This window comes from Poecilia mexicana, unplaced genomic scaffold, assembly GCF_051168715.1.
Source record: "Poecilia mexicana isolate PSO_F unplaced genomic scaffold, ASM5116871v1 scaffold_9, whole genome shotgun sequence".
NCBI classification, from domain to species: domain Eukaryota; kingdom Metazoa; phylum Chordata; class Actinopteri; order Cyprinodontiformes; family Poeciliidae; genus Poecilia; species Poecilia mexicana.
Genome location: NW_028263378.1, coordinates 10,231,399 through 10,243,532, shown reverse-complemented (window position 1 = coordinate 10,243,532; position 12,134 = coordinate 10,231,399). Strand labels below are relative to the sequence as shown.

The following is a 12,134-nucleotide window of genomic DNA, read 5'->3' as shown; positions in this document are numbered from 1 at the left end:
AATGAACTTCAATTTCTAACTAATGAATTCTTCTTGTAATCAAATATAATTCAGCATTTATTCAGCTGTGTTAACACGCTTGTGAACAAATTCTCCATTACAGCTTACAATACAGAAGACTATCCCAATAACTCTTTGGTTCACAATCTTCAATGTATTTATTAATATGCATTTTAAAATAGGTACTTTGAGATCAGTATTAAGCAATGACACATTATTTTTTTCTTGTATTTTATAATCCAATCAGTTCCAGAGACTGCCTCTGAAATCATTTTCACTGCAGTTGGTCAGTGCTTATAGCCATAATTAAAGAGAGCTAAGAATAACACACTGTATTGTTTTAATTCAGTGAAATTATTTGTTTTTCTCTCCAGCTTAAACCCAAATGTCTTCCATAGCCACTGCACAGCAAAGCATTTTCAGTCTGAATGAACGTACAGCTCTTAATGGGATTATCCCACAAGCCTCAGTGCTCCTGTTTCCATCAACGTCCTTCTTACTGGGACGCTTTTGATCTTTTCCTTACGTGGAATTAATCTCAAACCTGCTCAGCCTGCAATGATTCAATTAACCAGCGGATGTCTTTTTTTTCACTTGATCTGTTACAATTTTCAGCCTCCATTAGAGTACAAGACGCAACCTGGATGCCACTGAGTGAAATACGGTTTCTGATTGTTTCTAGCAAGAAGCTAATTGGAGAAATTAATGTGTTATGATGATTCAGTCATGTGACCATCTGTCAGACTTGACCAGTACTTTCCTCCCAGTATAGTGGTAATGTTACTCTGTTTGATCAAAATGTTGTTGGATAGCTAAAATGCAGTAGCTGCTTTATTCCTAACAACCTCATGTGAAACCCTGTAATTAAAAAAATCTTGTTTTTGCTCCATCATGCAAAAGTATCATAGTGAAGCCAAAAGAAATTGGCACATTTTTCTTTTTTCAATGTTTTACACGCTGCTATAAAGTCAAGACATCCAGTTTAGCTTTTAATACCACTCCAGGCAAAAGCAACATCAATTTTCTTTCTTTCAGACCATAAACATCGCAGAATTAAAGCAGGACTTGAGAGCAACACACATATAATTATGACTCATGTCTGCTTAGACCTGGATGCTTAGCACATCACAAACATTTTCACCCGACTCTTCATTTCACAAAACTGTGAATTTGAGTTTTTTTTTATTATTATTATTCGTACAGTTGAATGTCAGCGAATTAGAATATTACTGAAAAGTCAGTTCATCTCAGTTCAGTTCAGGAAGTGAAACACATTATGTGAGCCAAATAAAAACATGTTTTGCCCAAACATGTTTTTGGGCACTGTTTATTCTGTCACATGCTGTTTGCATTTTAATTATGTAAAGCACTTTGAAATGCCTTGCTGCTGAAATGTGCTATACAAATAAAATTTGATTGATTGATTGATTGATTGATTGATTGATTGATTGATTGATTGATTGATTGATTGATTGATTGATTGATTGATTGATTGATTGAATACCCGCCTAAAAGTAATTTTCAAAAGTTACTTTTAGTTTAATCAAACTAGCCTCTTTAATGTTCAAGTGTACCAAGATCCTAATTTGCTAGGCCAGTTTCTTCAAGACTAGTTAAAGTAGCTGTGTTATTCAGTAACAGGCATTTAAGCTGTTTGTTTTTGTAGTTATAAAAAATCCGTACTTCTAGTAGGAAAGCTTGTGAAGTTGAAAAGGACAAGTCTAACTGTTTGTTTCCTACACGTTTAGGTGTCAATCGAAGTCAATTGGTTTTTTCTGTAACAATGCGATGGATGTGAATAAGATAAGACACAGTCATTAATTAGTTTCAAGGAAATGTGTCATTAGAACAGATTCTATAGAGGCTATCTGCCAATGTGAGATATGAGCACTTCAACTTGTTTTTACACTGTTTTATTGAATAATTTAAAAAAATAATGATTAAAAACAGTCTGTTAACTTTGGTACTTTCACAAGAAATTTCTAATTTCTCCTCTACTGCCCTCTGCTGCTTTACTTTTTAAAATGTATCTATTTTCCCAAAAATAATTAGCTTTTTCATCTTAGGTAAGTCAACATGAACCAAATTAACTAAATTATTTTTGGCGCTAGGTTCTATGTAATATCGAGCTAGTATTCTTTAAAATACACATAATCTCCTTTTTAAAACTTTAAATCTACAGAAACATCTGGTAAAGTTGTTATTCACCAGACAAACTTTGATTAGCTTTTTTTTTCATGTTTTTTCAGTTGAAAGACAATTCAAAAAAGTAATGTCAATCCCTCTTCAGAAAACTGATCCACCTATTGTGGCAGCACATGATTTTAACACATATCACCCAATAATAAGCTGCTTCATAATATGCATGTTAGGTGAAAAATAATCCCCGATCAGTCATTACTTAGCACTTATTATTGTTATCAATAGTTATTACCCACTCAGAAGGAAGGAGACTTTGGGCTTCTGTCATTATGCACAAGATCTGTTATTATGCTGTTATTAACCCCTGCAAAGCATTACTAATTTAGGAAGCATAAAAATATCTTAAAGGGTATTCATAACTTGAGTCACTTTTATCTTAAGCTCTTCAAATTGTCTTGCTGCTTGATTCATGAATTTATAGGAGCTGTTTCAAGTTTAAGCCTTAATCCTGAAGTTAGTAAACTGAACCACTGGGGCTCCATTTGAGTCACTAAACAAAATCTAGCTAAGAGCAAGTTTTGAATTAAAGGAAGCGCGACCAGGTGTGGTCTGTGGATCCTAGTCGGCTGCAAGGCTACTCAGCCTGACTAATTCGTAGCCTTAAGCGGGGCACGACTTCTGGGTGAAGGTCGTCAGCAGCCAGATGAGTCTAATTAGATTTTCTATAGATTCTGTTCACGTTAAGACTCTGCAGGTTTAGGAATCTCTGCATCCGCTGGATGGAAAGCCGGTTAACCTCTCAGAGTACGCAGCTGGTTGGGAGGCACTGAGCATGTCAGACAATGAAACTTGAAATTCCCAGTGATTCCAGGAACATCACTACTAATGATATTCCAGGTGAATCAGTAGATGTGTTTAAACGGTAACATTTTAAAGTATAGAATATGAAACAATTCAAAATGGCCAACCTCAGTTACTCCATGAACAATACATTTTTAAAGGAATGTCACAGTAGAAACATTTTTTATGATTTCAATTATTGTTTTTTTTTAAATTGGTGCAGTTATTTACTCAACAGGTGATGATGCTGTGAGTAAATGAAGTAACCATGCAGCACATCCAATGGGTAAAAGAGGAAAAAAAAATGCTGATCGTTTTTTAATCACTTCTTCATCACATTAAAAGCAGACTAAACGTTAAGCCTTTTTTTTTTATCAGTAAATTCTTTTTATGGACAGGAAATCAGATCGGATCTTCTATAAAATATATTATGCATCATCTAGGCTCTATCAATTGCAGCAATGATTCCTAATATACTCACTTTTGTTAGCAGTTTGCTTTGGCTCTCTAATAGCATTAATAGATCTACTGTGCGTCATTAATCTGCTGCCAGAAAAAGAAGGCAGATTCAGAAATGCTGGTTTAGCAGCACGAAATCAAAGGACTGTTTTCTTAAGTAATTAAAACATTAATTTCTCTTGGCATGGTGCCTTTATTCACCAAGCAATATCCTCCCTGGTCTTCTGTTGTAAGCCTGTAAACAACATAGAGCAGGAACTGTTTATTAGTCTACCTCTGTTGGACCTGTCTTCTGTTTCTCCGTCAGTTAATGAGCTTGGCCTTTTACTCCCGGATTAAACGTATTGTGGAGGTGAGGGCTGAATGCCAGGGCAGCCACATGCTCCCCAGGACCAATAATGGTCTGACTAATATTTTCTTTTTTTTTTTTTTCTCAAAGAGGGACTTATAGGCAAACTGTTAGAAGTTGACAAAGATGGACAGTCTGTGCTCTGTTCTTTAAATAAAATAGGTATGAAAATGAATCAGTCCAATTCGATACATTTTTCAAATAATCCAATATTATTTAGATACAGCTCTGAAAAAAAAAATTAAGATACCACTTAAAATGATCGGTTTCTCTGATTTTACTTTTTATAGGTATATGTTTGAGAAAATTGAACATTGTTCTTTTATTCTATGAACTACTGATAACATGTTTTAGAAATTCCAAGCAAAAATGTTGTATTGATTTGCAGAAAAAGAAAAATTATTAAAATAACAAAAAGGATGCAGAGCTTTTAGACTTAAAATAATGCCAAGAAAACAAGTTCATATTCATTTAGAAACAACAATATTAACGTTTTAACTCAGGAAGAGTTCAGAAATCAATATTTAGTGGAACAACCAACAAACAGAAACAGAAATTATTTGAGGGTTATCCAGCCCACATTTATAAAGCAAAAGCAGACATAACAATTCTGTTCATTTTTAAAATTTTATTTTATTTGTTTAATCAGAATCCACGTACATGTAGCAGCTGTACTGTGCATGAAAGTCAGCACAGAGTTTATACATGTCATGAATATCAGAAGATTAAATAATGAGCCACTGAAGCAAATGTTCTTCCTCAATGTTGGCAACGGAGGAAAAGTTTACCTCTTGAACTGAGCGATTGGGGAAGGGATCTTGATGTCCTGACCCCTCTCAAGCCTCTTCTCACACTCAATGAGATAGTTGACGCCGTCAATCACTAACTGTACCAGCTCAACCTGCGGAGGAATCATAGAGAGGATCTTCAGAAGGTGTTTTATCCTCAAAAGCTGCAAGTTGTAAGGATTATTTTTTTATTAATTGTAATACAGATGTTTGGTATGAGGTTCATGACTGTGTGGATTCAATTTACTTTTTGGATAACTATTCCTTGTCAGGATTAATAATAAAAAGAAGTGACATTTGACTTTTTGTCATGTAATTTCTAATAAATTGCTGTTTTGACCCTTACCAATGTTACTGCTTTCTGTTAAACTATCTTTAAGTGTAGAGTCTCGACATTGTCTGCAAAACGCTAAAATGCAAGAAATCATGTTTCATGTGCACTCTGTCATAAACCAGTCAGGCTTCTTCCACCATGAGTGGAAAATACTTGGTGTACTGTAAACCATTTTGCACACACATTATTCAATAAGGAGTTAGGGGAATATTACATTTGCAGTCTTTTGTTCTCTCAAATCAGACTTCCTCTGTGTTTTCTGAGATAGGCCAGTAGAGAAAGGCCTGACCTTACACATGTATCGGTTTTTCTAGCATTTAATCAGTAAAGTCTGCTGCCACACAGTCTATTTGGAGACCTTGTGCGAAAGACTGAGCAAAGGAAAAAGCAGTCTATAACCTCACGTAACACTTCCCTGCCAGGATTAGAGCTTAAGAGCCAGCAGGTAGGGTTATTCCCAGCCCACACCTGCTGTGGTCCGTATATCTGATCTCCTCAGTCGCACTCTGCCACTCTCTGTCTGCTGTTCAACTTTATTTTGACTATTTAGGCGTTTTTTTTCTTCCCACCCACCACCACCTCCCTCCACTCCCTTGTTTACCTCTGACTTGCCCAGACGGTCGAGGTTAGAGATGTCAAAGGTGTCTCCAGTGGCAGCCGTGTCCACTCCCCCTGTGCCTCGCTTCTGTAGTCTCAGGTTCTCCAGTATCTTTTTGAAGCGGGGATCCTGGTTTAAACCAGCACAAAATCAAAATATCAGACAGTTTAAAAAAAATGTATGAAAACGAGTTGTTAGAAACATAATGGATAAGCCTGTTCATCACAAATGGAGGTGGTGATGATAGGGAAGCCACGTATTTGTAGAGGTATAAATATATATGTGTTGGTTTGTTATGTAAGTATGTGTGTGAATATGTATCTATGTGTATGCAAGTGGAAAAAAATGTGTTCATATGGCTGTGTGTAATTATTCTTTGCTGAACAAAGGGGTGGGGGACAATAAGCTGTGCTTCTCCTCACTTCTTTCTGATTATTCCAGCTGTTTTTCCTTGGTTTTGATGTTTTATAGTTATTGTGCTTCCTTTAATTTTGATTTGCTATTGTGAGATGTGTGTTATTATGCAACAAGTGTGACGCTAGGTAGTTTTTGCATATTCAAAATAAATAAGCAATAACAGAAATAATCTTTAGGTACTAAAGCAACAGAAAATGGGGAAGAATAAGCCATTGCATTTGCTGATGTAATTCTTGTCTAACCTTGCTGAGAAACGGCAGGCGGATATGAACTCCTGCCCTGAGCCCAGTGCCCAGGTTAGACGGGCAGGTCAGGATGTATCCCAGACGTTCGTTCCACATGAACTCCCACCCTCTTTCTTGAATAAGATGCTCCACCTAAATGTTACAAAAATAAATGAACAAAGTTTAGTAATTAGTCTTCAGAAAATTGGGAATTTGACACTGACTAACAGATTTTAAAAAAGCAGGTGTTATGTTTGAAAAATAGTCTGTGAAAAGAACTGAATCTGTTGTCAGACCTGTTTGAGACCTCTGCAGAACCTCTCAAACACTCGCTTCATATTTCCTCCCTTCTCCATGGATATGACCCTCGTGTGGTCCTCCTCGTTAATCCAGATCAAGAAGTTCTTCTCATTGTTGTGCCTGAACCAAACAAGAAATATCAAGTTATAGATGTCAAAAAAATTCAGTCACGTTGAGTTAAACAGATTGCCTTTCATTCAAATTCAAATCATGCTTAAAAACAAGAAAGCTCTTGAGGTTGAGCTATGACGAAGAAGGAGAAACCCACAAGAAGACTTTAAATGAGAAAATGGTTGTATGTAGACCATAACCCGTTTTCAGTGGATCACTGGTCTTTGTCTGGGTAAAACAAAGCCCAATGGAGTCTCATCTAACCACACTCCTCTCTTATAATGCAAGTCCACATCAAATGTTGTGCGCCGCGTAAAAGGACACACATTGTTTGTTTGTACATATTCTAATTGAGAAACCAGAGGGGAGGATGACTGGATTCATGCTCATTCTGAATAAACTCATAACTGATCACATTGCTATGAAAAGAAGACAGTCTGTTGTTGGGGCTATGAAAGTAATCCTTTCTCAGTTCTGGTGTTGCACCCAAGATTGAACTTAATACAGCTTAAAGTTTTTTAAAGTGCAACATTTTTCAGTAATTAGCTACTTGTAGGTGGCCAGAAGAAAACTTACTGCTTAATGATTGATGTAAACTTTAATGCTTCAGCGTTGCACTTTATCTTTATTAATATTTTTCACGCTGTGAATAAAAAAAACACTGAAGAAACAGTTCTTTTTCTATACTGCAGAGGTTCTTAGTGAAAAGAGGATCAGCAAAAGCTACATAAAGTGAAGGATTGTTTTATTGTCTTTCCAGTTGTCCTTTTTTATTTAATCTATTTTGTATAAAAACAGCAACATACTCTGGTAAAAATGCTGGTTACTGATTACTCTGCATGTTATGGTTAATACTTGTATATAAGTGACTAAATTTAAAAAGACCAGTTCAGAACAAGTGCTTTAAATATTTCAGAAGCAAAGACTCAATGTACCAAATCTACCACTTGTTGTTCTTCCTATCATTCATTTTGGTTTACAATATGGGCTCCTTGTATGGGGCCCACTAGGGCTGACTGAAAGTAACCTATAGTGGCAAAACTACTTCCGTATCCTGTGTAGATCGTTTTGACACATTACTACTTTTTTCAAGGAAGACTCTACAGTCATACTTGTCTCTAGCCAAAATATTGTTTTATTATGCTAAAATTTCAAATAGGAATTAGATGTGTTTTCAAAAGGGAAATGATTTTGCTAAATACTATGATGATAATGATTAGTACTTGTATTACTGTATATTCTTATTCTAGAAACATTGTGACTGTCCATATATTACATTATATGTGCTGCATTATTCGCCTTTATAGGTTCAAAGCAGAAAATCGCTGTGTAAAAAGATGGACATGGTGTTCTAGATGTACTCCGTAAATTAAACAAATTATCTAAATATTAAACATACTAACTAGAGTGCCTAATTGTTGTTGGCTTATTTATGAATAAGCCAACAATTGTGAATTCATGGCCAACTTAGTATCAGTCCATATGGGGCCAACATACAGGTATTGACTGAGATAAGACTAAATATATCAGATTGTTTTCTGTATTAACAAGTGTAAAAAAGTAAATACAATCCCTTTACAGAGCTAGAAGGTCACTAACTGAGCTTCTCCAACACTGATGCAGTCTCCTCAGGCTTCACAGACACCCTGAGCTTAAAAGTGGAACTTCCTCTACACTCTGTTGCTTTTTGCTTACCAGATACCACGAGCATCAGGCCAGTCTCTGGCCATTCCAGCTGCCGTGAGCAAAGGTGATACAGGCTTATCAAACAGGAAGTGCTCCTGATTGGCCAGTGAAGAGACAGAATAATTGGCGGGGGCATTAGACAGCATCAACAGCAGAAGAAAGAGCAGCATTGCCCTGTTTGGGTACTGACGTCGATAAGCTGCTGTTGCTCTCTCTCAGTCATCTCTCCCAGGCTGTAGTATCGGCCGGCCAGTTCTCCTTTCAGGCCAGAAAGGGCTGTGACAACCACACGCTCCACCTCGCGGCGCTCGGACCGTGTGCACGCAGGTGGGAGGCTCAGTCCGCGAATGCTGCGCCCGGTGCGCACACGGGACGACAACACGAAGCGCTCGTCAAACATTCCCGAGGTGACCTGAGAAAGCACAATTTCACTTTACCGACCATGAAATTGTGCAAATTGAAATTACGAAAATAAGTTTGCTTAATGGCAACATGCCAATTTAAAAAATCAACAAAATAAAAAAATCTCATGATTTTCGCTGATATGTTTTTTGCACTAGAATGAAGTGGTTTTTCCAGCCATATCAAAATCAATGTACTTTACAAAAACGGTAATGGAAAAAAAAAGTTTCCGCATCACAGGAGTCATGTGATCAGCAGCCGGACGTTAAAGGCGGAAACCACGAAGAATACTACAGGAAGTAGCATGAGGAAGAGGTGTGTGTTGGGGGCTTTTTGGAGAAAGTGCGTCTGGCTCCACCAGAAATCAAACAGCATCACACAGTTTATAAAAAGTTGTGTCATTCAAACGTGTTGAATCCATTGGTCTTCTGTAAAATAGCCAAAATAGCGTTGACATATCCGCTCCCAAGTTTAAGGGGCTTGTCACTTCAATGCCTGGATAAGATGCTGAAATCTTTCCTGATGGCTGGTAGATGATGAGCTGGCTGAAATTTATCTCATGTAACTGTTCACATCCATCTCTGACATGATTTTAAACGACTTATCGCATGAACAAGCTTATTCGCAGGTTATTTTAATTTAATTTCTTAATAGCAGTTGTGTTTTTGCGATAGTAGAATGCAGACAAAGATTTTCACACATTTGTAGTATAAACACATCCTCTGTTTGTACATGTTTATGCTAAATAATGAAAAAAAATATAAGTGTCACCTTGGAAGACTCCAGATCAGTGGGGTGCTTCATGGTACGAGGGTCATATCCATTGTGTCTATCCTTAATAACAGGATCAAAGAGCTCCGCAAACACCTGATTAAAAAAAACAAACAAACAAAAAAAAAAAACACTTTATCTTCACAAAACTTTTAGAATGATACTGAAAGCAAAGAATGGTTTGGATACAATGTCCGACCTCGTAGCTTTCTTCGTCCCCAGCCACCATGCCCACAGTTTTAATGAAGGGGTGTCCGGGGTTGTCCACCCCGGTCTGGATGCACTGATCCAGGGTCCAGTTGTTGGGCGTCGCCTTGTCCCTCAGACGTGCATAAATGGTCGGGGTCATTGCTGATGCCATGCAGTTGTTGTGCTTCCTCAGATCAGGGTAATCAGCACTGTGGGAATTAATCAGCAATAGATTAGGTATAATTTTGAGAAAATACAGTTTCCTTGACTAAAGGAGCCAACATAGAAAAGACAAATGAAATCAGTAGTTTTTTGGAAAACATATAAATAAATGCTGTACAAAGATGTTTACCTTTACCGTTAATTAGTCAGAGTCTCCAATATGTGCTAAAATGTGAGGCTATAACTATCTAGTTGACCTCAGTCTGCTAAATCCAGATTCGTTTTTGACACTCTTCCAGAAATGCACCTTGGGGGATAGAACCTCCTGCTCTCAGCTGCAGCAGTGTTATCAGTGAGGAGAAATGCGGATGCCAAAGTGCCGGCTCCCATGGCCATCATCACTGCTGTATTACGACCGGTCATCATGCGGGTGAAAGAGTTCGCCATCGTTATTTGGTCAAGGTATTTCCTGGTGAAGAAATAAAAGGTCAATGTGACGTTTTGCAAACTTTACAGCATAAAAGTTAAATTAAACTATCAAGTAATAACATAAATTAAACATTAGATCCTTGAGCAATTTGGAATCTTGTAATTATCCATCCCAACTGCTTTAGGTGAAATATCTGACTTGTTCTCTGTAAATGTCAGGCGTAGTGTTTGCTTGTTTATTTGCTTGAAATGTGCACAAAGGTCACAGACAATGAGTAAACAGATAATTGGAAACAGACTGTACACAGGCTTAGCAATTGACAACTGCAGTGTTTCTACAAAATTGTGTGTAAGTAAAAAACAAACAAACAAAAAAAAACAACCCATAAAATATGCACAATAAGGCCAGTAAATGTGGAACTGATGATTTTGGATTTTTTTCCCCAAACAAATAAATGTGAAATTAATGTAGTGCATTAAAAAAGTATAAATGATATTTACACATCTAGTAAAAGCAGTAGGACATAAATTATATCACCAAAAGACTCTCACAATAACTGCTTAAAAGATAAAAAAAATATTTGAGTTAAAATTCAAAATCAGTTTTATTATAAATTATTTTTGTGTTTGAGTGGAAGATGTTAATGTCATTTTTTCGTTTCATTCACATATATCTTTTCAGGTTGACAAAACTCCTAATTGCATTAGGCTATCAGATGTTTAGGTGGCAGATACAGCCTGCATGATGAGATTATTCCTGAAGCAGACAGAAGCTCCCTGATTGGCCACCCTGAGAAAGTCTCCAGCTCAGCTGATCAGTTGATTTGTGATTGGATACTGAGAGAGGGGCTGCTGTTTTAGATAAAACAAAATGAATAACAGAATAACACAACTGCAAAACGTGAAAGTTTGCAGCACGGTCGGAATTATACTAACTTATTCACAGTTTTTGATATTCAGTCATGTCAAAGTGCTGTCTTAGATTTGGAATCAGGCCTGCGCACTGCCTGAACCGTTTTAGATGGCCAGCTACGCTTATGCAAGACAAGCCGGAAGAAAAGAAAGTGATACAGTGAGTGGGCAGGTGGAGGTGGAGTTAAACAGTTACCAGATTAGATCAGAGAGAAAGATGAAGAGAACAATAATATGAAGCTGTGAACAAACAGTATGGACAATTTTGGAAGCACAAAAAAGTAAATGAGCTACAATTTGTCACAGAGAAAACAGAAAAAAAAGGAAAGTAAGAAGACTGAAGGCATATAGTGGGTCAGAGGTCAGCATAAAGTGCGCTAAGAGTCACACGAAGGTCAAATGAAGTAAAATGCCCCCCTTAAAGAGATTATAAAAAGGGGGATTAGTTGGGATTTTCATCCCAGATTTGAAGGTTACATGAGGAGAGAAAAGTAAACCTGTGACCTCCGTTTAAATGTTAAAAGGCAACATTACAGTCATTTACTTTTAAATCGATTAGTTGTAGACATTTTTATGTTGAACCACATACAGTAAGTGTAAGTAAGAGAACAAGTGTAAGTAAGAGAACTGGAGGTTTGAGAAAGAATGCTTTTAAGACAATAGTAGCCAACAGATGGCTGACACTTGTGAACAGTAGGCAGCTTAAAAACTCTAATACAATTGTCTGCTGTGTGCGAGTGGACTGCAAATGTTCATCCAATGGGCTACTTTTAGCTGAATGACAGAGCAGAGTCATGTTGAGTGCTGTGTAATATAAGAATATTAAGCTTTTATCTGAAATGACCCTGCAAATGACCACAGTTCATGAATAAATAGAAGTAAAATGATGATCCAATTTTATACTGTGCATGTTTTAAAAGATAAAGTCACGTTTTTCAGTTGTACTGTGAGACTTATGGACCTCTCCAAGAGAAGATGGATCCACTTTAGGCTACAAGGCATGGATGAGGACAGATTTCAG

At 37.0% G+C, this 12,134-nt stretch overlaps 1 protein-coding gene across 1 annotated transcript; it reads right to left on the bottom strand.

Moving 5' to 3' along the window:
• Positions 1 to 4,398: 4,398 nt before the first annotated feature.
• LOC106932656 (creatine kinase U-type, mitochondrial-like) lies at positions 4,399 to 10,238 on the bottom strand. The gene is made up of 9 exons (XM_015011454.2): positions 10,080 to 10,238; positions 9,621 to 9,819; positions 9,422 to 9,517; positions 8,439 to 8,660; positions 8,258 to 8,343; positions 6,448 to 6,571; positions 6,170 to 6,304; positions 5,514 to 5,639; positions 4,399 to 4,691 (listed from the first exon to the last, which is right to left on the bottom strand). The coding sequence occupies exons 1-9, from the start codon at positions 10,217 to 10,219 to the stop codon at positions 4,575 to 4,577; spliced, it is 1,245 nt and encodes a 414-aa protein (XP_014866940.2). The 5' UTR covers positions 10,220 to 10,238; the 3' UTR covers positions 4,399 to 4,574.
• Positions 10,239 to 12,134: the final 1,896 nt, after the last annotated feature.